The sequence below is a fragment of the Macaca mulatta genome, chromosome 1 (genome assembly GCF_049350105.2).
Source record: "Macaca mulatta isolate MMU2019108-1 chromosome 1, T2T-MMU8v2.0, whole genome shotgun sequence".
In the NCBI taxonomy this organism is placed as follows: domain Eukaryota; kingdom Metazoa; phylum Chordata; class Mammalia; order Primates; family Cercopithecidae; genus Macaca; species Macaca mulatta.
The window spans coordinates 111,652,029-111,676,426 of NC_133406.1; the positions used below are offsets into that span (position 1 = coordinate 111,652,029).

The 24,398-nt window shown below is 54.0% G+C and overlaps 3 protein-coding genes across 26 annotated transcripts; 1 reads left to right on the plus strand and 2 right to left on the minus strand.

The window, feature by feature from the left end:
• Positions 1 to 6: 6 nt before the first annotated feature.
• Positions 7 to 9,923, minus strand: RUSC1 (RUN and SH3 domain containing 1). 14 transcript variants are annotated; one of them, XM_077942748.1, is made up of 11 exons: positions 9,831 to 9,923; positions 7,685 to 9,136; positions 7,088 to 7,413; positions 5,867 to 5,965; positions 5,630 to 5,706; positions 5,329 to 5,503; positions 5,147 to 5,252; positions 4,908 to 4,954; positions 3,670 to 4,222; positions 2,531 to 2,656; positions 7 to 717 (listed from the first exon to the last, which is right to left on the minus strand). In XM_077942748.1, the coding sequence occupies exons 4-11, from the start codon at positions 5,913 to 5,915 to the stop codon at positions 549 to 551; spliced, it is 1,302 nt and encodes a 433-aa protein (XP_077798874.1). In that variant the 5' UTR covers positions 5,916 to 5,965; positions 7,088 to 7,413; positions 7,685 to 9,136; positions 9,831 to 9,923; the 3' UTR covers positions 7 to 548. The 14 variants fall into 14 exon arrangements, with proteins under 14 accessions (XP_077798874.1, XP_077798865.1, XP_014966918.3 ...); XM_077942739.1 differs by having other exon boundaries at positions 5,329 to 5,404; positions 7,003 to 7,413; XM_015111432.3 differs by having other exon boundaries at positions 7,003 to 7,413.
• LOC144330930 (putative uncharacterized protein RUSC1-AS1) lies at positions 7,003 to 10,245 on the plus strand. The gene is made up of 2 exons (XM_077944818.1): positions 7,003 to 8,581; positions 9,129 to 10,245. Exon 2 carries the CDS (start codon positions 9,259 to 9,261, stop codon positions 10,243 to 10,245), a length of 987 nt encoding a protein of 328 aa, XP_077800944.1. The 5' UTR covers positions 7,003 to 8,581; positions 9,129 to 9,258.
• FDPS (farnesyl diphosphate synthase) lies at positions 10,171 to 22,774 on the minus strand. 11 transcript variants are annotated; one of them, XM_077944131.1, is made up of 11 exons: positions 22,682 to 22,774; positions 21,691 to 21,867; positions 21,450 to 21,612; positions 18,352 to 18,492; positions 13,132 to 13,212; positions 12,864 to 12,986; positions 12,400 to 12,488; positions 12,235 to 12,307; positions 11,477 to 11,554; positions 11,237 to 11,371; positions 10,171 to 10,427 (listed from the first exon to the last, which is right to left on the minus strand). In XM_077944131.1, the coding sequence occupies exons 2-11, from the start codon at positions 21,864 to 21,866 to the stop codon at positions 10,227 to 10,229; spliced, it is 1,260 nt and encodes a 419-aa protein (XP_077800257.1). In that variant the 5' UTR covers position 21,867; positions 22,682 to 22,774; the 3' UTR covers positions 10,171 to 10,226. The 11 variants fall into 11 exon arrangements, with proteins under 11 accessions (XP_077800257.1, XP_014966970.1, XP_077800254.1 ...); XM_015111484.3 differs by having other exon boundaries at positions 21,691 to 21,903; XM_077944128.1 differs by having other exon boundaries at positions 22,571 to 22,774.
• Between the last annotated feature and the right edge of the window lie 1,624 nt (positions 22,775 to 24,398).

The window sequence follows — 24,398 nt, forward strand, 5'->3', positions numbered from 1 at the left end:
CACACATTCAACTCCCATACTTTTATTGGGACAAAGGAGGAAGGATGCAAATCATCACCACAGGCCCACCCACCAGGGGTGTCCAGGCTTCAGCACCTAGTACAGCATGAGTACATTATCAATACAGACAACGTGGGAGGGGTGGAGTGAGGAAGATTCCATACACAGGAAGGAGACTAGAGGTCCTTCTAGGCTTGGGGGCTGAGGCATGTATTGTACTGGCACAGTCCACTTATGGATGAAGAAGGAGGTCTAGATTTCCATTTTGCAGATAGATAGGAAGGAAGACATTCCCTTATACAGATGGGAAAAAGGAAAGGAAGATTTCCTGGAGGGCGATTCCCTTTTTATATATTTGGAAGAAGAGCAGATTTCACCTTACAGGTGGGTATAGGAGGGAAGAAGGAAAGTTTATTTTAAACATTAGCAGAAATGTGGGAAGAAATGTCATTTTGCAGACAGGGAAAATGCTTCTGGGATGGTGTTCACTGGCCATTCCATTCCCAGGTGACAGGAAGGAGACACATACACAGGAAAGGGTCCCAATGCTACAGAACAAGGGAGGTATACCCCACAGGCACCAGACCCTCCACGCCATCCCGCCCACAGCGGAGCCAGTCCTCATCCACTGTGGTAATGACACGCAGCACTTCCCCACGCCGGAAGCTCAACTGGTCAGGTCTTGCAGCGGTATGATCACAGAGAGCCCGAACTGCCCTGAGGGGAGCCAGAGGAAGATACTGGGATGAAGTGAGGTAGGGGTGCCCAGCTGTCCCCAGGTGTCACCTCCAGAGTGCCCTTGTTGGTTTGGCTCAGTGAACATTGACTGGGCTCTGGAAGGGACTTGAGAACCAATCATCAACATGGTGGTTCTATCTGGGGCCCCAGCCTTCTGAGTGCCAAACCCACTCTAGCTGCTTATTTGACACTATTTGCACTTCTCTCTGATGCTTCAAATTCAACATAGGCAAACGAAATGACTCACCCTCAAAACCAGTCCCTCCTCATGTCGCCTACAGTGGTAAACAGCACCACTTTCTACCCACACTTGCTCCTGGTAAAAACCTGGGCATCTCACTCCATACATCCAATCCATCACCAAAACCTGTTTGGTGTTTGGATCTCCTACTACTCCATCTACTCTTTTTATTTATTTATTTATTTTTTGAGACAGAGTCTCTCTCTGTTCCCCAGGCTGGAGTGCAGTACTGTGATCTCGGCAGCCTCCACCTCCTGGGTTCAAGCAATTCTCCTGCCTCAGCCTCCAGAGTAGCTGGGACTACAGGTGCCCACCACCACCACGCCTGGCTAATTTTTGTATTTTTAGTAAAGACAGGGTTTCGCCATGTTGTCCAGGCTGGTCTTGAATTCCTGACTTCAGGTGATCCACCGCGCCCAGCCGTCAAATGCTTTTATAAAATGTTTAGTGACCAGGTATGGTGGCTCCCACCTGTAATCCCAGCACTTTGGGAGGCCGAGGTAGGCAGATCACTTGAGGCCAGGAGTTTAAGACCAGCCTGCACAACACGGCGAAACCCTGTCTCTACTAAAGTTACAAAAATTAGCCAGGCATGGTGGCAGGCGCTACTCTGGAGGCTGAGGCAAGAGAATCCCTTGAGCCCAGGAGGCGAGGTTGCAGTGAGCCAAAATCGTGTCACTACACTCCAGCCTGGACGAGAGTGAGACTCTTGTCTCAAAAAAAAAAAAAAAATTATGTTTAGTCTCTATAACTATAAAAAAGGTATTGCATCGTATCCTCTTTTTATAGAAAGAATCCTGGCCGGGCACAGTGGCTCACGCCTCTAATCCCAGTACTTTGGGAGGCTGAGGCGGGCGGATCTCCTGAGGTCAGGAGTTCTAGACCAGCCTGGGCAACACGGTGAAACCCTGTCTCTACTAAAAATGCAAAAATTGGCCAGGCACAGTGGCTCATGCCTGTAATCCTAGCACTTTGGGAGGCCAAGGCAGGTGGATCACAAGGTCAGGAGATCGAGACCATTCTGGCCAACATGGTGAAACCCCCTTCTCTACTAAAAATACAAAAATTAGCTGGGCGTGGCGGCACGGGCCTGTAATCCCAGCTACTCAGGAGGCTTAGCAGAAGAATCGCTTGAACCCAAGAGGCAGAGATTGCAGTGAGCCCAGATCGCCCCACTGTACTCCAGCTTGGCAACAGAGCTAGACTCCGTCTCAAAAATAAAAAACACAAAGCTGGGTGTGGTGGCGGGCACCTGTAGTCCCAGCTACTCGGTAGGCTGAGACAGGCGAACCCAGGATGGGGAGGTTGCAGTGAGCCAAGATCATGCCCCTGCACTCCAGCCTAAGCGACAGAGCAAGACTCTGTCTCCAAAAAAAAAAAAAAATCCAAGGCTCAGACAAATGAGTGACACATCGATAATAAATAGAAAAGCTGCAATGCACACTAAGCATGGTCTTATTTTAAAGCCCAGGTTTTTTTACACTACCTCCCATCCATGCTGTGATAGCATACATGGTTACACACTAGTGCATCCTCCCCAGTCCTCCTTACCTATGGGTTTGCACCATGCTGGGTGCTGAGGCCTCAAGCTCCTGAGGAGAAGGTGTCTCAGGAGGTGCCCCCCGCTTCACAAGAGCCAACACACTCACTGTCGGGGGCAGCCAGCTAGATGGTCTCCTAAAAGAAGGGACATAGGGTCACAGCTCAACCCACCTCCAGAAAACCCAAAGAACCCTGGGGTTTGGAGGGAGGGAGAGGCTAAGGGGCCTCACTGTGGTTCAAAAGAGGTCAGGGGTTAGTCACTGCTGAGGGCAGAGTGTTAATTATTAGATACAGGCATTTTCAGGCTGATGAGGGAGATGACAACAAAAGTCCACAACACCACAAATCACAAGGAACCTATGGACCCAGCAGGGTCTAGAGAGGCTCAGAACGAAAAGGCCACTAGAGAACATCTCAAGCCATTAAAGAGCCACCAGTTATTGAGGCCTGGAGCAGGGATTCGCAATTTTGTTTGTTTGGAGAGGAGACAGGGTCTCGCTTTGTCACCCAGGCTGGAATGCAGCAGTGTGATTACAGCTCACTGCAGCCTCGACCTCCTAGGCTCAAGCTGTCCTCCCACCTCAGCCTCCTAGAGCAGCTGGGACTACCACCAGGTGTGTGCCACCATGCCCAGCTAATTTTTGTATTTTTCTATAGGGACAGGGTTTCACCATGTTGCCCAGGCTGTTTTTCATTTTTCTAAAGGACCAGATAGTAAATACAGTTGACCCTTGAACAAAGCAGGTTTGAAATGCGCAAGCTCACCTATATGCAGGTTTTTTCCAACTGAACAGAAAATACTGTATTCTCAGGATATAATACCCACATATACTGAGGGCTGTCTTTTCCTATACATCAACATAGGAGTTGAGTATGTCGTCTTTTAGTGTATGTGAGGGTCCTAGAACCAATTCCCCACATGTACCTGGGGATAACTATATTTTCGGACCTAGGACCAAGAGGGAAAATTGAGATCATTATATAGGCACTTAATATAACCATTAAAATGTAACCATTTTTAGCTCATGGCTGTAGAAAAACAGACTGCCAACCTCTGCCCTAAAGGATCATCACTATAGAGTTTCAAATGAGGCCACTGGGAGATCTGAGAGTCAGAAGGTCATAGAAAGGACAAGGTACCCCATTACCTGGACTTTAGGGCTCCACTCTCATTTTCTGTGGGGCCCCCAGGCACTCCAAATAGTCTTCCCAACCAGAGGCCCCTGCCTGGTGCCATTTCATCTGTGGGTAGGGGTCTCTCCTGTGCACCTTCTTCAGCTGCAGTCCCATGATGCCCCGGTGCCCATCGGGAAAGAGGAAAGCCCTCAGTACCCCCAGAGGCATAGACCCGGGAGGCCTGGGTCAGCTGCTCCCACCAGCTCCCTGGTGTGGGAAGGTTTGGAGAGTCTGAGGGGTCTGGAGCAGCTTCCTTGGAAGTCCCCCGAAGGCTCTGGGCCAGCCGGCCCCCCAGGTGCAGCATGGCTTGCATAGTCTGCTGCAGAGCCGGAGGCGGGCCTGGAGGGGCAGGCGCCTGAGGTGGGCCCAGGGGCAGGTGGTGGTGGTGCTCAAAGAGCAGGTCCAGGTGGAAGGTGAGCACCGACAAAGGCTGCAGCAGGAGCAGCAGCTCTGTGGACAGGGAGGGACAGCCACCATGGGCCAGGGAGAAGAATCCTGTTGGCAGGTACAGGAGGGAGAGCAGGCCTGGAAAAGAGCAGGCCAACATCAGCTTCTGCCCTGGACCTAGTCCCAGAGGACCCCCCAGAGCAGCCCACCAGTCAGCACACATCCTCCCAGGCCTCACTCTGCTGGGCACTGAGGCAGAGAGGAGGAAGGGTGTGGTGAGCTATAGGTCTGACATCCCTGCCTGCGTGGAACCTCGCCCAAATAGGAAGACACACACAGCAAGTGGTGACAAGTAACTGAGTGACAGTGCAAAGGCTACAGAGGAGGAGGACAGGAGAGCCATAGAAGCACATACAAAATGGTGTGGGGGTTGGCCTAGTCTGAGGGTAGAGGTAAGGCCTCACTGGGGAAGGACTCAAAGGATGAATGACAGTTCATGAGGAAGCAGGAGGGGCAGGAGATAGAGGAACAACATAAGCAGGGCCTTGGAGCAGGAAGGGCCAGGCGGGAAGACTGTTGGCAAGACCAGGGAAAGCCCTGGCCTCCAAGGCAGGGGAAGAGGGCAGAGGCCAGACAGCCAAGGCTTTGGGTCTTTCATCCTATGGGCGATGGGCCTCCTTAGAAAGTTTTAATTAGAAGAGTAATAAGATCGGAGATCTGGATTAATGGCATTCTGGCACCAGTGGGAACCAGCAGGAGAGAACCCTTTCCTTCCCATCCTCCCAGCCCATCAGCCCCATCCTCTCCCATCTGAACCTCTGACCTGCATCTTCCTGGAGACTGGAAAACCACAGCTCCAACTGCTTGGTGCTGGGGGAGAAAAGAGGGAATGGAAGTTCAGGGAGGTAGAGGACTCCAGTCCTTTCTGGGTGGAGGATGGGAGATGAGATTGGAAGGAGGGGGGGCCTTCTCTGGGGACATGAGGTACTACTACTGTGTCCCACCCATGATGCTCTTGCAGTCCCAGGTCGTGGGAAGGGCACTGGGAAGAAGGCAACTCACTTGAGAAGGCCCAGGATAAAGGCATGGAAGCGGCTACGGCTGCTGCTCAGCGGGGCTAGACGGCTGACCTGGCTATACAGGGTTCCAAGGGAGCGGGTGCTGGAGCCTGAGAACGTGGGGTGCAGTCAGCCAAGCCCGGCCCAGCCCTGCGCACTGCCGGGTCCCACGTCCTCCTGGCTCACCTGGCTTCACCGACGCCTCCACCACGCTCCAGGGGCTGCTCCTGCGCTGCCCGGTGATGAGGTCCTTCCGGAAAGGCTTCAGCCCATCCGCCACCAGGGCATGGAGGGCCGGGCAGAGGGTGGTCAGCACCAGGTGCCCCACATCCGGGCTCAGCCGGCTATCACCCAACTGGGCCTGGAGGCGGCGCGATGCGGATGGGTCCAGAGATCCCTCCAGCCACCACCCGCCAACCGTTCCCGCACCCACCGCGGAGCTCCATTACTCTCCTCATCCCAACACCCTCCCTCCAGCCACCTTCACCTTCTGCACCAAGTTCCGGGCGGCCCCGAAATGCGAGATGATTTTATCCACGGAGGCGCTGACGGCTATCAGGAGACCTGGGAGGGGAGGGAAAGGGAAGACGCTAGGAGGCCGCGCCCCTACCCAGGCTTGCCCGAGGGGCGTGGAGAGACTGCCTTCGGACAGCCTGAGAGAGCAGGGCCGGGGGCGAGGGGCAGTTCATTCGGAAGCGCGGGGTCGGGAGTCAGGGTGCCCTACCTTTCTTCTGCTCCTGCAGCTGACCAGTCCCACTCTGGGCTTCTGCCATCCACAGCCGCTGGGCTCCGGAGACACCGGCGAAGGACCACGAACTACGGACTGGCGTAAGGGAAGAAGGGCGCGGTGACACTTACCAAGGGTTATTCCGAGGACTCCGGGCTTCCACACAAGTTGTCTCCGGCGGGTCTCCCCGAAGGGTCTTGGGGAGAAGAGGGCAGGGCCGCCTGGAGCACGGGGTAGCTCGACCCGAGCCCCGGAGTGAAATCCCGCACACTTCCCGGCACTCGCTGTCCCCCAGCCCCATCCCGGTTCCCGGTGCCCTCCCTCAGGGCACAGCCCCCACCTCCAGGATCCCGGAAATCCGGGAGCGAGACGGCAGCGCTCACCTCCCGCCTGCCCCGCTAGGGCCTGTAGGGCGGGAGAGGACAGGGCGCCGGGAGGGAGGTGCAGCCCTGCGCACCGCCCCGGGGCCCAGTCCAGCCTGCGGAGCCCCGGGGAGCACGTGGGCGGCGTGGACCAATGGAAAGACAGACAGGGGAAAGGGAGGAGACGGAGGGAGGCGAGACCCGAGGATTGGGAGGCTGGAAGGCGCCGGAAAGGGGAAACCCGGGTCGCGCAGCAGTCTCTAGGTGGAGGGTGCCCTCTTCATCCCGCATGGGACTGGACTCGCGGAGAGGGCGTGGCCAGAACTTCTAGTGCCAATGAGCTCCCGGGAGCTTCACCCTCCACCCCTCCCGAGCAAGGTGGGGGGACAGGCCCGAGATGCACAGGCCAAGGAATTCCACGGAGGGTGTGACCCAAAGTCCCTAACAACAGACTCGCTGGGACCCCCTAGGCTTGGCATGGAGGCTGGGTAAACCCGTGTCCATTATGCCCAGGCGGGTCTGGAGGGAGAGGGGACCGGGCCATGGAGCAGGAAAGGCAACAACTTCCCCTCTCCAGCACTAGGAACGGGGCCAGATTCCCCAAAACCGACGAACTTGCTTGGAGTCCGCCGAAACGGAAGGGCGGGACCAAGCTGGGCAACCCCAGAAAAAAAGCGAAAATGGGGCCGGGCGATAGTGGGAGGGGCCTTGGAGCGGGCGGGGCGGCCCGCCTGAGGCGTGGCCCGCGGGGCTTGCCCGGGTCCGTCTTACGTAGCCTGGGCGGAGGCGATGGGCTCCTGGTCCAGCGAGGGGCCTTCGGCGGACGAGGTTGCGGTGGCAGCGGGGGGGCGGGTACCTGGCGGGGTGGGGGAGCCGCGGCGGGGAAGGTGCTACTTCTGGGAAAGAGCGGGGACAGCAGCAGTGCCAGCTCGGGGCTGGCCAGGCAGGGCAAGGCTCCCCGAGTCGGAGGCGAATAGGCTCCCACTGGGGACAGGCGGACGGGCAGCAGCTGCTCCTCTGGGGGGCTCGGCGCCCCCAGCAGCCGCAGCCCAGCGCCAGGCCACCCTGCCAGAGGAGCCAGGAGCAGAGACCCAGCTGCGCCTGCGCCCCCACCCTCCAACAGGGGGCGCCCGTCGGCCGAGAACCGGAAAACCAGGGGCCGAGGGAGCAGGAGGGGACCGGCTGCAGGCGGGATTGGCGGGGCCAGGCGCAGAGGGAAGGAGGGCAGCGGGATGGGCAGCCAGGCAAGGAGGGGCGGGAAGAAGAGGGAGCAAAGAGTTAGTCCCATATCCCAATGACCCACCCAGTTTCCCTTTCCCGGAGCGCTCCCTGGTAGAAGGGGCGGGGAGGATGGGTGACACAGAATGGAGGGAAGACAGGGGGCCGGGTTGGAAGCCTAGGAGGCGTGAGCGGCCGAAGCCCAGCCCTCCTCCCGCTTCTTGCGACCTCTTACCCTCCAGGCCGGCCTGCGCGCCCGGCTCTCCCGGCTCCTTCGCGGCTGGGGCCTCCTCGCCAGCCGCTGGGCTGACAGCCCGGCCCTCCTCGGACTGCCCCTCCGCTATGGGCTGCAGTCCAGGTCGGTTCTTCTTCCTTCGGGGAGGGACAGGCGGGGGTGGGGGCCGGGGCGGGACCAAAGCCCAGCCAGCTGGGGGGTCTCGAGGCGGGACTGGCGGGGGTGGGGCCCGGCTTCGGGACCGGAGTTCCTTGAAGGTGGTGACTTCCCGAGGAGGTGCCGAGGAGCCGCCCAGCGACCCCGAGGGGGGCAGCTCGGTGTCGGGCGAGAAGACTATGAGCCAGTCACTGCGATCTTTCTTGGCCTGCGGGACGAGGGGCAGCCCTGGGCCCCGCTTGCGCTTCTGGGCCAGCTCGTGGAAGGACGTGATTGTCCGGTGGGGCACCGGCTCCTCGCTGACGTCACTTCTCCATCCTCCATCAATTTTCCCTGCATCTGTTTTCGAGCCAGAATCAGTTATTCTTGTGTTGGTTTTCCAACCAGAGTCGAATTTTTCAGGTTCATTTTTCCAGCTAGAGTTAACATTCCCGTTGTTTTTCCAACCAGTGTTACTGTTTTCCGTGTTTTTCCATTCAGCTTTAGTTTTCTCTGTGTCAATTTTCCAAATTGGGTTAATCTTCCAACTGGGCTCCGTTTTCCCAGCGTCGATTTTCCCATCATCCGCCTCTAAGAGCTCAGAGGTAGGGAGATCCTGCTCCGCGCTCTCATCCTCTTCCTCCAAGCCTGGGGAAGGGAGGTCCTGGCAGGTGGTCAGGGCGTTGCAGTTCGAGTCCAGGCCAGGATCGGGTGAAGAAGAAGCTCCGGAGCAGGAATCAGGAGAGCAGCAGAAGCTGTCCGGTGAGCAGGTGCCAGGGCCTGCTGAAGCCAGTGGGGAACCTTGCTCCAGGGGGATGATACTGGGCTGAGGGTGGGCATCCTCATCACCAGGGAGGTCCCGCAAGTAGACTGAGACGGGGGACTCATCGGGGCTAAGATCTGAGCAGGAGCTGAGCGAGGAAGAGCAGCCTGGGTCTGAGGGAGAGGCAGCCCCCTCTTCCTCCTGTGATGGGTCCTGCCGGTTTTCTAGGCCCGGACCGTGCTCCTGGCAGCACCGGCAGGGCACAGCTGGGCTGTTGGAATTGGCGTCCACCAGGGTGCCACTGCAGGGGCCCCTGCTCTCCTTGCCCCCAGTGTCTCCTGGGGGAGGGGATGTGCTCAAGGGCCCTTCCCGTAGCTCAGGACGGCGGGACAAGTGCAGGCCCAGGGAGACGTGCTGGAGATGGATGTGATTGAGGTTGCAGAGTAAAGCTCTCTGAGGAGACAGCATGGTGCCAGCGGCGATGGGATGGCTTCTAGAGAACCAGGAGGGTAGGGTCTCTCACATCCACCTACCTGGCAACCACAGGTGCAGACCTAGAAGACAGGGGTGGCGAAGCCCAGCCAGTGAGGACAGGAGCTGCGGGAAGGACACTGAGGTGACTGACGGCAGCAGCAGGCCTGAAGGCTCTGGCTGCTTTGGAAGATATTTCAATGAGATGCAAATCGCAATCGACTGGCCATTAGTTTCCACTGCAGTGTTTGCAGGTGGAGTCGAATGTAACCCTCCGGGAATGGAGCCGGGAGGGTCAGAGAACGCGGCTGCGCTCTGGATTTCCGAAGGGGGGCGGGGGCCCGGAAGAGGTCCGGGCCCAGAATGGACCTCCGGGTCCCTGCTGCCGCAATCTGGCCCTGCCCTCCTGCCTACCCCTTACTCCCACAGGAAGGGACCCAGGGAGACCCACCCAGATGCCCTGAAAGGAGGCGGGGGATGGGGGTGGGTCGATATGCAGAGTTTGCCTGGTGAATGCAGGAAAGGGGTGGGAGCTGGAGAGGAAAAGGATGGAGCAGCCGTCAGCTCGTCAACTCCACATCTGCTGGCTGCCTCCGCCGGGCTCCAGCCTGCGCCCTCGCCCCTCAGAACAGCGGTATGTCCATTCTCTCCGCATTCGTCTCCATCGTTCAGTCACCACCGCACCCCTTCTCTATTCATTTCTCCTGCTCCCTTGTCCTGCCCCGCCCCTCGTGCCCTGGTCCATCGGCCTACACCCATGGGCCGAGCCCTCCTCACCAGGGTCCTCCTGGAACCGCTCCGGCCTTGGGCTTGTCCTCGGCTCCCACGGTCCCCGCCCGGCGGGGCACAGAGCGGGAGGGGAGGGGCACTAGCACAACCCACTCTGCGCAGCGCATCTGCACCCCTTCGCGCATGGGCGTGGCGTAGCTCAGACCCGCCCCCAGCGCTTAGCGTCTTGTGTCACCCACCTAGCGGGTTTGATGTATCCCAAGCTTTTGGCCCTGATGCCAAGGCCCCTGGGTCCCGCTTCTGTGCAGCGAGTCCTCCCAGCACCCCACCCCGCACATTCTGGAAAGAGCCAGACTCTGGCTGCGCCGAGCAAGAACAGAACCACAAAAAGGTTACACAATTATTTATTGAGAGCCTCCTCTCCCCATCCTTGCAATCTCTAGGTCACTTTTTCCGCTTGTAGATTTTGCGCGCAAGCCCCAGAAAGATGGCTGGGGGCAGGGGCGCTGCGTACTGTTCAATGAGAGCCATAATGTGGCTGTAACTGTCCTCCTCATATTGCAAGAACACAGCCTGCAGATCCAGCTCCTCATATAGTGCCTTCACCCGGGCCACTTTCTCAGCCTCCTTCTGCCCGTAATTTTCCTAAAAGGGGTTGGAAGACAGGAAAACGGGCTTGGCCTTCCCCAGAGCCTCCAGGACCCCTCCACTCCTCTCATTCTCATATTTCAGAACATCTCCAAAGCCACCCACTCCTTTCCTCCCTCCAATTTTCTTTTTTTTTTTTTTTGAGATGGAGTCTGGCTCTGTCGCCCAGGCTGGAGTGCAGTGGCCGGATCTCAGCTCACTGCAAGCTCGCCTCCCGGGTTTACGCCATTCTCCTGCCTCAGCCTCCCGAGTAGCTGGGACTACAGGCGCCCACCACCTCACCCGGCTAGTTTATTTTTTTGTGTTTTTTAGTAGAGACGGGGTTTCACTGTGTTAGCCAGGTTGGTCTCGATCTCCTGACCTCGTGATCCACCCGTCTCGGCCTCCCAAAGTGCTGGGATTACAGGCTTGAGCAACCGCGCCCGGCCTCCTCCCTCCAATTTTCAAGTGTTTCTAGGTAGCTAGGATCCCAAGCTTCCCTTCCCTATCCCAAATATTCCCTACATATTGCCTCAGACCAGGTGTCCTCTACTCCAGGGTTTCTCAGCCTTGGCACTATTGAAATTTGGGGCCAGATAATCCTGTCTGGGGGAGCTGTTCTGTGTGCTACATGTTTGGCAACATCTTTGGCTCCTGCCAGCTAGATGTCTGTACCACATGCACACACACAGAGTTGTGATGACGATGACAAAAAATGTCTGCTGACATTGCCAAATGTCCCCTCGGGAGAAAAACTGCCTCCAATTGAGAACCACTACTCTATCCCTTTCCACCAGCTCAGGGACCCACCACCCTCTCTCAGGCACCTTCAGGATCTGGTACTGTTCCGGAGTGGCCCGTTGCAGACACTGAACCACCAGCCAGCTGCATTTGTTGTCCTGGATGTCAGTGCCAACTTTGCCGGTCACACTGGGGTCCCCAAAGAGGTCAAGGTAGTCATCCTGGGCGGGAAGGGGGAGGGCAGCAAAGGAGGAAGGATGAGGTTCCTAGGCAGAGGAGGAGTGAAGCTGGTGCCTGTTCTCTGCTACTGCCTCCTGCCTTCCTACCTGAATCTGAAAGAACTCTCCCATCTCCAGCAGGATCTTCTTGGCATTGGCATGCTCCTTCTCACCATCAATTCCTGCCTACAGGGAAAGGTGGGTTAATAAGCCAAACCCCAGAGGTGCCTGCATCTTCCTGGCTGCTTCCTCCCATGGGGTCTTGCCCTACTGCAGCCCCAAATCTCTCCTCTCTCTTCAGATATCTTGGCTTCCCTGACCTAGACAGTCCTGATTGATGGTTCAACCTCAATCCCACTTATTTTTGGCTAGGACTTTCAGGGAGTCATAAAAGAGACGAATCCATTCTAGAGGTGCACAGCCTGTCTTCCCTCACAAATGTCAGTCCCCGAGTCATTCTGATCCATCTTCCTAATATTTTTGCCACCTCCAACTTCTTTCAAGATGAAAAGGAAATGTAGAGAAGCAAGGTCAGGGTAGACAGTTAATCCCACTGACTGCCCTTAATCCATTCTTTTCCCTCTCAACCTGGTTGATCTCCTCCACACTCCTATCCATACTCAGATGCAGGATATACTGTTCCCCTATTAAGTGCTAAGCACTTTCATATCCCTTGCTTTGCTTAATCTTTACAGTCCTGTGAAGTAGGAATTTTATCCTCAGTTGAGGAAGAGACTCAGCGAGACTGACTTGCTCAAGGTCACACAGCCTTTCACCAGGGGTAGCAGTGTTCACGTTTTCTGCTCTATGCCTTCCTGTCCAAAAGCCCCCATTAGCAGAGGAGAGGGGTGAGGAGGCTCACTCACCATGTACATGGCTGCAGCTATAGGAAGGTAGAAGGAGTAGAAAGCTGTCTTGTACTTGACAATAGATTTATACCTGAGTAGGGGGAGAAGAGAAACTCCTCAGGAGGGCAACGCACATCCTGAGCCCTACCTCGCTGTCCAGACATGGTTCGCACTGTCACTCACCTCTTTTCAGTGAATCTGCCAAGATCCACATTGCCCTGGGGGGCTGTGATGAGGTCCAGGGTCTGCCCAATCTCAGTCTGATAGGAACTCTAAGGAAGACAAAGACGGCCCATGAGCCAGGCTTTCTCAAGATATACGAAACCCTGGTATCCTGAGCCCAACATCCCATACCAGCTGACAACTGGGCAGAATCAGAAAGGCAACAGAAGGGGAGAAAGCCCCGAAACTCAAGGCCTATATTCATATACACAGTCCTTTATCACCCTTTCTTCCAATTACACAGGGACAGAGAAGCCCCTTCTTGCCACTACCACCACCCCGCTTCCCAACTCCCTTCCTCGCTTTCTTTCCCTTCCAGGCACCCTGCAATCCTGTACCCTGAAACCAGCCAGATGAGCATGTCCTATAAAGGCCAAGGCTACCATGGGCACCCTCTGGGCATCGGGCCCTGTCTGCAGCAATACCTGCAGGAAGAGCTCGATCAGGTTCAGGTAATAGGGCTGCTCCCGGCAATAGAGCTTCAGCAGGCGGTAGATACATGCTTCCAGGAGGATAGCATCATTGATGGCATCCAAACCCACACCCGGCTATCATGACAGAGAAAAACAAGCAATCAATCTCTAGTCTCGGTTCATACTAAGAGCCATCATCCCAACACCTCAACCAGGCCGCACATACCACCTCCCTGTGGCCTGTCCCCATACCCACTGCTACTTTCCTGCCCACCATTACCTTCTGATACCAGCAGATCTGTCCACGGCGGGTGAGGGATGAATCCATGATGTCATCTGTCACCAGGAAGAAAGCTTGCAGCTAGGAAGAGTGGAATAAGACCTGCAGGGCTCATTACTGTTCCTTCTATCAGCAACAGAGCTGCTACTTTATATCTACATCTGTATATAGTTTTGCTTTTTTTTTTGGTGGGGGACAGAGTATCACCATTATCCAGTGCAGTGGTGCAATCACGACTCACTGTAGCCTCTACCTCCCAGGCTCAAGTGATCCTCCCACTTCAGCTTCCTGAGTACCTGAGACCACAGGCACACACCACATGCCTGACTTTTTTTTTTTTTTTCCAATTTATTTTTTGTAGAGACAGGGTCCTACTATGTTGCTCAGGCTGGTTTTGAACTCCTGGGTTCAAATGATCCTCCTGCCTCAGCCTCCCAAAGTACTGGGATTACAGGCATGAGGCACCACACCCGGCCACAGCTGCTGCTTTTGATAGTCCCTATGAGCTGGGAAAGTCAGGGTGGGGAGGCAGAAGGCTTCTATGCTATGGAGACTTGGAAAGTGACATAACCTGTTTGGCTAAGACTCCTCGCCTATAAAATGGAACTAAAACACTCTTGTTTTAGGTAAGAAACTAGAACAGATCTTTGACATCTCTAATGAGCCCTAGATTAGGCCTGGTATCAGGGAGATTAGGAAACACCTTCATATACCGTACTCTATTCTTGCCAAACACCTCAATGAATGCTTAAAGTAAGATTTATTTGTGTGATTGACTTTCCATTACTTCCTAAATAAAAGAAGGCTATTCCCACATTGCCCCCAGCACTGTGTTTGAACACCCCAGTGACTAGGAACACAGCCTTACCTAAAGGAGCTCCTTAGCAGTACAGGTTAATCAGGTGGAACTGAAATCTGACTTTGACCTATGAGTCTCAGACATCTTTAAACATTTTTTAACATTAATTTTAACTAACGGCTTACTCTTCTGAGTGCCCATCTGAAGGTACCTGAACGTATCGGGTTTCCCACTAGACCATGAACTCCTTGGAAGCAGGGACAGTGACTTCTCCCTCTTAGCATTTGCAGAGCCTAGCACAGCACTAGGCCTGGAGTGAGAGTCTCCTAAACACTTGTCTGACAAAGAAATTCAAGAATAAAACACTCTAACATTCCCTGTGATACTTCCTGCAGTCAGTCATACTATATGTTTTGGTTCCTTAAATAGCTTTTCTTTTCTTTTCTTTTTTTTGAGATAGAGTCTCACTCTGTCGCCCAGGCTGGAGTGCAGTGGCGCCACGTGGGCTCACTGCAAGCTCCTCCTCCCAGATTCAAGTGATTTTCCTGCCTCAGCCTCCCAAGTACTGGGACTACAGGCGCCCGCCACCACCAACTGCTAGCCTGGCTAATTTTTGTATTTTCATTCAGTAGAGATGGGGTTTTGCCACGTTGGGCAGGTTGGTCTTGAACTCCTGACCTCAAGTGATCTGCCTCCCAAAGTGCTGGGATCACAGGCATGAGCCACCGTGCCTGGTCTAATTTTGTATTTTTAGTAGAGATGGGGTTCCTCTATGTTGGTCAGGCTGGTCTCAAACTCCCGACCTCAGGTGATCCACCTACCTCAGCCTCCCAAAGTGCTGGGATTACAGGCATGAGCCACTACACTTGGCCTAGAAGACATGGTTTTTAAGACTTCATCCCATCCTAATCCTGTGTGCTGTAGTCGATCCACATTGCAAAGGAAGCATGCAACACCGCCTGCCAGAACCCAGCATGGGCCGTGGGGAAAGGACCGTTGCAACAACCACTGCTATTGTCATAGGCAGAGTCCTCAGGGAAGGAGGTATCCATCTGCACCTTTACCTCTGACCTAACCCCAGAAGAGTAGTGTGGAGGTCCTGAGCTTTCCACATCAAAGGCACATGTTTAATTGACTCTGTGTTTATTTGGAGTAGCATGGTTTCCCTGAAGCCACCCATTCACGGCCTCTCCCAAGGGTGACTGCAAGGACAATCTCATTTTGGCCACCACCACTCAACCATGATGGTCTCCAAGAGAATTAATTCCATGGCCTCCCCACATTTCCTCTGCCTCCTAGCACTGATTCTTAACCCCACCAGCACTTTCTATTTATTAGGGAAAATTAAAAAAAAAAAACCCAGGCCAGGCACAGTGGCTCACACCCGTTATCCCAGTACTTTGGGAGGCCGAGGCAGGCAGATCACTTGAGCCCAGGAGTTCAAGACTACCCTGGCCAACAAAGTGAGACTCCATCTCTACAAAAAAAACTATTAAAAAAGCCGGGCATGGTGGCGGGCGCCTGCAGTCTCAGCTACTTGAGAGGCTGAGGTGGAAGGATGGCTTCAGCCCAGGAGGTCATGGCTACAGTACGCCATGACTGTAGCACTGCACTCCAACCTGGGCAACAGAGTGAGACTCTGTCTCTAAAAAAAAAATTTAGGGCCGGGTGCGGTGGCTTAAGCCTGTAATCCCAGCACTTTGGGAGGCCGAGACGGGCGGATCACAAGGTCAGGAGATCAAGACCATCCTGGCTAACATGGTGAAACCCTGTCTCTACTAAAAAAAAATATAAAAAACTAGCCGGGCAAGGTGGCAGGCGTCTGTGGTCCCAGCTACTCGGGAGGCTGAGGCAGCAGAATGGCGTAAACCCAGGAGGCAGAGCTTGCAGTGAGCTGAGATCCGGCCACTGCACTCCAGCCTGGGCGACAGAGCGAGACTCCGTCTCAAAAAAAAAAAAAAAAAAAAAATTTAGACCAGGCGCGGTGGCTCACACCTGTAATCCCAACACTTTAGGAGGCCGAGATGGGCGGATCACTTGATGCCACAAGTTCAAGACCAGCCTCAGCAACATGGCGAAACCTAGTCTCTATTAAAAAAAAAAAAAAAAAAAAAAAAAAAATTAGCCAGGTAGAGGCTCGCTCCTGTAGTCTCAGCTACTTGGGATGTTGAGGTGGTAGGAGGGTGGCTTTTGCTCCGGAGGCAGAGATTCCAGTGAGCCAAGATCATGCCACTGCACTCCAGCCTGGGTAACAAAGTGAGACTCTGAATAAAAAAAAAAAAATTAAAAATTTTTAAAAACGCCGGGTGCGGTGGCTCGCACTTGTAATCCCAGCACTTTGGGAGGCTGAGGCAGGTGGATCACGAAGTCAGGAGATCGAGACCATCCTCGCTAACACGGTGAAACCCCATCTCTACTTAAAAAATACAAAAAAATTAGCCAGGCACGGTGGCGGGCACATGTAGTCCCAGCTACTCGGGAGGCTGAGGCAGGAGAATGGCAGGAACCCGGGAGGCAGAGCCTGCAGTGAGCTGAGTTTGCGCCACTGCACTCCAGCCCGGGAAACAGAGCGACACTCCGTCTTAGAAAAAAAAATTTTTTTTAAACTTACAGGTGAACCTAGGGTGCTGCCAGGGTTAAGAACTGATTCTAGGCCAGGCACAGTGGCTCACACCTGTAACACCTGTAATCCCAGCACTTCGGGAGGGCAAGGCAGATGGTCAGGAGTTCCAGACCAGCCTGACCAATATAGTGAAATCCCGTCTCTGCTACAAATACAAAAATTAGCCAGGCGTGGTGGCAGGCGTCTGTAATCCCAGCTACTTAGGAGACTGAGGCAGGAGAATTGCTTGAACCTGGGAGGCGGAGGTTGCAGTGAGCCGAGATGGTGCCACTGCACTCCAGCCTAGGCAACAGAGCGAGATTCCGTCTCAAAAAAATAATGAACTGATTCTACCAGTCAACCACTGGCCCCTCGAGGTCTTGCTTCCCTTGGCCCCCATAGCTTGGCTCCTCTGCTCTGCCCTCATCCTCCTTCCCTTCCGCCCTTGCCTGTCATCTCCATATTTTGAATCCCTCAGCCCCTCAGCATCCCTGTCATCTTGGGGCCTCTCCCTGGATGCCATGGGCCTATTACCTCCTTAGAAGCAAATCTCGATTCCCCAGACCCATCTATCTCCCTGATAAGTTCCAGACTGGAATTTCCACCGCCGACAGGACAGGCAGATCCGCCTGCTCCACCCATACCAAGAACATACCCGCGCTGACTGTGCTCAGCACGTCTTCCCTTGAGCCAGCTGCTCCTCTCAGGCCAGGAACTCAGCATCATCATCACTCACCAAGTTCTGTATGCTCTTCCCTTTTGGGCTCACTGCCACCCTCCTCGGGCATGGCACCCCTCCCAGAACCCAGTCCCCCACCACTAATGAAAGCTTTAGGCCATGCCAGCAAATAGACACCTTCAAGACCAAGATGAACTGGTATAGAAGACAAGGGGATGTGGAGATTGGAGCAAACCAGAGAAAGCACACAGGAGAACACATGCCGTCTTGGGGAAGTTACATCCACTCAGCTTCAGCCAATTGTTGCTATGCAGAAACATGGACCTAAATCTCACAATTTCCCAAGCCATGCTAGAAATCTAGGTTTTAGTATGAAATCTCTTTGTTAAATTTAGGAGACTTAATTGTAAAACATTTTCAAAAAACTATCGGTGAGCTGCCAGTTTTCAATCTCTGCTTCTGAATAGCCGTTGGAAGACGTCTGTCACTTTTTCTTTTTTTTTTTGAGACGGAGTTTCGCTGTTGTTGCCCAGGTTGGAGTGCAATGGTGCAATCTCAGCTCACCGCAACCTCCGCCTCCCAGGTTCAAGCGATTCTCCTGCCTCAGTCTCCCAAATAGCTAGGATTACAGGCATGCGCCACCATATCCGGCTAACTTTGTATTTTTAGTAGAGATGGGGTTTCTCCATGTTGGTCAGGCTGGTCTCAAACTCCGGAACTCAGGTGATCCGCCCCCCTCGGCCTCCCAAAGTGCTGGCATTTCCGGAACTCAGGTGATCCGCCCCACTGGGCCTTCCAAAGTGCTGGGATTGCAGGCGTGAGCCACCATGCCCAGCCTCCTCTGTCACTTTTATGGCCATCCTCTGCTCAAAGGAAAGAGCTGACACCTCCCTGCCCAGTCTCAAGGCCCCAATCCACACTGTCTACAACTATCTACAGCCATCTTCATACCTAATGCCAAAAGAGGCTCCTCACATTAGTTAACCCTTGGAGTGATTCACTCTAAATTTGGCCGTAGAACACTAGAGACAAAGAAACACAAACACAACCCAGAAATAAGTTTCAGGCTCATCCCTCCCTTTCCCACCCAAGTCACCACCACTGCAGGAAACTTCCACTCCCTTCCCCTACCCCTCTCACCAGTTCCACACACCAGCCCACAGTCCAGGCCCGCTGGAGACTATCAGCATCCTGTTTCCTTGGCTCCACCAGCTCCCGGAACGCTACTACCACTGTCAAACCCCGGTGATACTTGCCTCCGATGGCATTGTACTCCAGGACCTGGAGGGCAAGGGAAGAGGGACAGGGTATCAGGGTACATACAGAAGCTACTGTGAGTTTTCTCCTTGCTCTCTCCCATTTCCAACCACCCCCTAACTTTATCCTCCCCAACTCCTCTTCAAGGAGTCTCTGGAATTGCTACTGTCTTTACTCCTTTTCCAAATTTCTGGAGCAAAGCTAGAAGAGGTCCCAGTGCCCAGGTACGTTCTTTCTGCATGGTCTATCCTAGTAAATGTATTTATTTATTTTTTATTTATTTATTATTTTTTTTGAGATGAAGTCTCACTCTGTTGCCTAGGCTGGAGTGCACTGGCACGATCTTGGCTCACTGCAACCTCCGTCTCCCGGGTTCATGCAATTCTCCTGCCTCAGCCTCTCGAGTAGCTGGGATTACAGGTGCCCACCACCATGCCCATCTAGTTTTTGTATTTTTAGTAGAGACAGGGTTTCACCATGTTGGCCAGGCTTGTTTCGAACTACTGACCTCAAGTCATCTACCCGCCTCGGCCTCCCAATAAATTTAAAACCTCCATAGTGCAGATTAAATGCTGCTCCCAAGCCCAAACAGGGCTTAAACCCATGGAAAACTCAGTACACGCTATAGGGATGACTGGCTTGTTCAGTTCCCTCCCCAGGTTCCTTCCCCATCCCCACCTCTCCTAGACTTCCCCTTCCCAACCCATCCCTATTTTTCCAACCACCTCTGCCTACCCAGAGTTCAACCCTCCTGCAAATGAAAAGCCTCCTTCACTCTATTAAGACAAAGCCTCGCCGGGCGCGGTGGCTCAAGCCTGTAATCCCAGCACTTTGGGAGGCCGAGACGGGCGGATCACGAGGTCAGGAGATCGAGACCATCCTGGCTAACACGGTGAAACCCCGTCTCTACTAAAGAATACAAAAAACTAGCTGGGCGAGGTGGCGGGCGCCTGTAGTCCCAGCTACTCGGGAGGCTGAGGCAGGAGAATGGCGTGAACCCGGGAGGCGGAGCTTGCAGTGAGCTGAGATCCGGCCACTGCACTCCAGCCTGGAAGGCAGAGCAAGACTCCGTTTAAAAAAAAAAAGACGGCCGGGCGCGGTGGCTCAAGCCTGTAATCCCAGCACTTTGGGAGGCCGAGACGGGCGGAACACGAGGTCAGGAGATCGAGACCATCCTGGCTAATATGGTGAAACCCCGTCTCTACTAAAAAATACAAAAAACTAGCCGGGCGAGGTGGTGGGCGCCTGTAGTCCCAGCTACTCGGGAGGCTGAGGCAGGAGAATGGCGTAAACCCGGGAGGTGGAGCTTGCAGTGAGCTGAGATCCGGCCACTGCACTCCAGCCTGGGCGACAAAGCGAGACTCCGTCTCAAAAAAAAAAAAAAAAGACAAACCCTCTCCAAAGTCAGCCAAAAGACAGCTTACAGGGGACCCAAGCTGTGGGATTCATTTCCCACTCCTCCAGTGGTGTCCCCTCTTGCGTCTCACTTTACCTTCTGCTGCCCTGCTTTCAATCAGACCTAACTAACAGGGAAGACTTCACCTCGCTATGTCCCTCAGGCTGGAGTGTAGTGGCGCAATCGCGGCTCACTGCATCCTCTGCCTCCCAGGTTCAAGCGATTCTCCTGTCTCACCCTCCCGAGTAGCTGGGACTACATGTGTGCGCCAGTACGCCTGGCTAATTTTTGTGTTTTTAGTAGAGACAGGGTTTCACCATGTTGACCAGGCTGGTCTCGAACTCCTGACCTCATGATCCCCCCCGGGCCTCAGCCTCCCAAAGTCCTGAGATTACAGGCATAAGCCACCATGCTGGGCCAAGACTCTCTTTTAATCCCCATCCCAGTATAGGCAAAGCCCCCCTTTCCCTTGATTCCCCTCAGATATATGAGATAGACAGCATTTATAAGAAGAATTTTAGTAGATACTCCAGAATCAACAGGAAAAAAATTGGCAAGTATCACAGCAATAGTTCATGTCCTAGAATAAGGGTTTCTTTTTTTTTTTTTTTTTGAGACGGAGTCTCGCTCTGTCACCCAGGCTGGAGTGCAGTGGCCGGATCTCAGCTCACTGCAAGCTCCGCCCCCCGGGTTCACGCCATTCTCCTGCCTCAGCCTCCCGAGTAGCTGGGACTATAGGCGCCCACCACCTCGCCCGGCTAGTTTTTTGTATTATTTAGTAGAGACGGGGTTTCACCGTGTTAGCCAGGATGGTCTGGATCTCCTGACCTCGTGATCCGCCCGTCTCGGCCTCCCAAAGTGCTGGGATTACAGGCATGAGCCACCGCGCCCGGCCAAGGGGTTTCTAATGATACAACTTTCTCAGGCCCCAGGGAGATAGGACAATATCAGACTGTCTTCCTCCCAGGTCTCTGCCAAGGTATCAGCTTCTGATTTCAGGACACAAAATCTAAGACTTGCCAGGTTCAAGGCCTCCACCCCTATGCAAAGCAGTTTGGATGACCCACCTTCCATCAGAGCCAAAAGTCAGGTTTACGGACTGAGTTAAGTATACTTGCCCAGGCCCCAACCTCTCCAGAGCAGACTCGAGTCCCTCAGGTAAATGCTTTCTCGGCCAGGCGCGGTGGCTTACGCCTGTAATCCTAGCACTTTGGGATCAAAGGCCGAGGTGGGTGGATCGCCTGAGGTCAGGAGTTCAAGACCAGCCTGACCAACACGGTGAAACCCCATCTCTACTAAAAATACAAAAATTTGCTGGGCACGGTGGCGTCCGCCTATAATCCCAGCCAGTCAGAAGGCTGAGGCAGGAGAATCGCTTGAACCTGGGAGGTGGAGGTTGCAGTAAGCCGAGATCGCACCATTGCACTCCAGCCTGGGTGACAGAGCAAGGCTCTGTCTCGGGGAGAGAAAAAAAAAAAAGCTTTCTCTCACATCTGTCAAAAGTCCCTCATAAGCCACAGGTGAATCCCACATATACAGAGCAACCGAACCAAAGGCTCACTCCCCCAAGTCATGAATCCGTCACCTCCTTGAGCCGGGCAATAGCATCTCCTGTCTCTGGGTGCCCCATCTCATCCTCAGTCAGCACCCTAACGATCTGGGAGAAGTGCTGAACAAAATCTTGCTTTTCTTGTGCATAAACATCTGATTTCTGGTCTCCGTTCATTCTGAGGGAGGAGCAAAGGGCTCTGAGTAGAAGGAAAAACAAGTCAGAAACCTGATCAGCTGCTCCCCTCCCCAAGGCCCCTCACCCCAACCACACTCACCGAGGTTCCTCTGTCCACGCTTGGCACCAGCAGCGGGCACTGTGCCAGGCCAGGACTGGGTACCCGTGCACCAGGGAGGGCCGCCGTAGGGAACCCAGCCACCTCTCCCGGGGTGCCCAGTAGGGGGCTGGCAGCAGGAAGACCCCCACAGATCTCAACCAGCGGGACAGGGGCATCCTGGGAGTGGCATAGGGAGGGGGCGCCAAGCACTCCCTGCAGGAGCAAGCACCAAAGGCAGAGGCATGGTGGCAGCTACCCAGATAACTCCCATCCCAGCCTAAGCCCAGAGTGCCCCTCCCTCTTGTGGAATGTGCTTGGGGACAATAACAAGAAGGATATGCAGGAAACAAAAAGTATGGCTGGGTGACGGAGACCCAACAAATCGCCACTTATAATAAACAGGCTAGAACTCAGTGCCTTCAAGACGGCGTGCACAAGGCTGGGTAAGGAGGTGGTACAGAGTACAGGATTAGGGGCTGAAAGGACCCTTAAGTCATCCTATTTTACACAAGCCAAACTGAGGCTCTAGGAGGTAGGAAGATAGTAGAGGCAGAGCCAAATCTAGAACCCAGGTCTCCCCTGGGCAATGGAGAGGGGTGCCCAGGGTCTGAGTTACGCCCCAAGGAGGGGAGAAGCACTGGGGCGAGAACCCATGGGTGCTGCGTCCATATTGTCCGGGGTGCTGGAACCGCGCGTCCCAAGCCTCAGAGGAATCGCTAGGACTGAGCAGACAGGCTCGCAGCAACTCTGGACGGGACAGAAGGGCTCGCAGCAAAGGAGTTAACCGGGGTCCGGGCATATTGGCGGTTCCAGAAAAACACAAGGGCAGAGTTTGGAAGTCTCCGCACCCCCAGAAGACCAGCCAGTCTAGCCCACCGACCTTCAAAACGGACGCAACAGGCTGGCCTTCTGATGCCTCACAGTATCGTTACAGAAGTAAGGCCCGGTATCGGCCCCCTTCCTCCAAGGCCCAGCACACATACTCTCTCACCTGTTCCCAGATGCCGATTCCTGCTCCGTTCCGCTCGTTGGCGGGTACTCCTGAAAGCAGAAGCTGCTCAGTGCTCGGCTCTCTGGGTTGAGTAGTTCCCGCTCTCCCCAGGCTATGGGCGGAAACGTATAATTAGACTACAACTCCCAGAGTGCCCGCGGGAGGGACCGATAACGCGATCCTGCGTGGCCTGGCTGGGCGGAGACGAGCCACGCTGATTGGCTGCTGGCCCTCGTGTGAGCATGGCGCACGGTGACGGACGACCAATGGAAGGGCTGAAGCCTAGAGGTCTAGGCTGGAGGCATCAGTGCTGGAAGCGAGCCAGGCTGGGAACGCCCCCGCTGTGGCTCTGGCTGCCTCTTACTCAACTTTAGTTTATTCCTGGGCAGCTGATTGGCACGTTAGTAAAACGCAACACAACTAGCTTTCTCACTTATTAGTTCTCTAACTTTAGGCAAATCATTTAACATCTCTGATCCTCAGTGAACTTCCTTGAGACTAGCTTACCTCATTTGCTGAATGAGGGTAGTAATACCACGAGGTAATGTGTGTAAAGTGCTTTAAGGGCTTAAGAAAAATGAGTCTTGGGCCGGGCAAGGTGGCTCACGCCTGTAATCCCAGCACTTTGGGAGGCCAAGGAGGGTAGATCATGAGGTCAGGAGTTCGAAACCAGCCTGACCAATGCGGTGAAACCGCGTCTGTCCTAAAAATACAAAAAAAAAAAAAAAATTTAGTCAGGTGGCGCGCGCCTGTGATCCCAGCTACTCAAGAGGGCTGAGGCAGGAGAATCGCTTCAATGATTGTTGCAGTGAGGGAGGCGGAGGTTGCAGTGAGTGGAGATGGAGCGCACCACTGCACTCTAGCTGGCTACACTCTAGCTGGGGGCACAGAGCAAGACTCCGTATCAAAAAAAATAAAAAGAAAAGATGAGTCTTGGCCTGGCACAGTGGCTCATGGGCTCACACCTGTAATCCCAGCACTTTGGGAGGCCGAGCCGGGCGGATCACCTGAGGTCAGGAATCTGAGACCAGCCTGGTCAACATGGCAAAACCCCTTCTCTACTAAAAATACAAAAATTACCCAGGTGTGCTGGTGCGCGCCTGTAATTCCAGCTAGGCAACCTCCGCTTCCTGGGTTCAAGAGATTCTCCTGGATTACAGGTGCCTGCCACTACGCCCAGCTAATTTTTGTGTTTTTAGTAGAGAGGGAGTTTCTCCAGGTTGGCCAGGCTAGTCTTGAACTCCTGACCTCAGGTGATCCAGCCACCTCGACCTCTGAAAGCGCTGGGATTACAAGAGTGAGCCACCGGGCCCGGCCAGTTATTTATTGATTATTGATTTATAATAATTATAAATATATATTAATAATTGTATGTTGTTAAATGTATATTTATAATAATTTATAATAATTATAAATATGATTGTGCTTCTTATAAAATAAATGTATTGATTATTGATTATAAGCTAAACAAGGGGTGGATTATTCATGCTTCCGCTTTGTAGACCATATAGAACCCTGATGTCGACACAGCATGTGGTAGGAGTGTAGCCTTGAAGACGACCAGAGGTCGCTGTAGTTACCATCTTGGTTTTGGTGGGTTTTGGCCAGTTTCTTTACTGCAATCTGTTTTAACAGCAAGGTCTTTATGACTTGTATCTTGAGCCAATTTCCTATCTCATCCCGTGACTTAGAATGCCTAAACCAACTGGAAATGCAG

Bases quoted from the DNA above. Each gene is read 5' to 3' on its own strand.
- RUSC1 (XM_015111432.3), bottom strand. From the start codon at position 9,050: ATGCTGTCTCCTCAGAGAGCTTTACTCTGCAACCTCAATCACATCCAT. The intron at 5,504-5,629 runs GTGAAGGTGGCT...CGCCGCCTCCAG, and splicing joins CCCGGAACTTGGTGCAGAAG to GCCCAGTTGGGTGATAGCCG. The intron at 4,223-4,907 runs GTCAGAGGTTCA...GCTCTTTTCCAG, and splicing joins CAGTCTCCAGGAAGATGCAG to GCCTGCTCTCCCTCCTGTAC.
- LOC144330930 (XM_077944818.1), top strand. From the start codon at position 9,259: ATGCAAATCGCAATCGACTGGCCATTAGTTTCCACTGCAGTGTTTGCA.
- FDPS (XM_077944131.1), bottom strand. From the start codon at position 21,866: ATGCCCCTGTCCCGCTGGTTGAGATCTGTGGGGGTCTTCCTGCTGCCA. The intron at 12,987-13,131 runs GTAATGGTGGGC...CTGTCATGATAG, and splicing joins AGATCTGCTGGTATCAGAAG to CCGGGTGTGGGTTTGGATGC. The intron at 11,372-11,476 runs GTAGGAAGGCAG...CTTCCCGCCCAG, and splicing joins GAGAGTTCTTTCAGATTCAG to GATGACTACCTTGACCTCTT.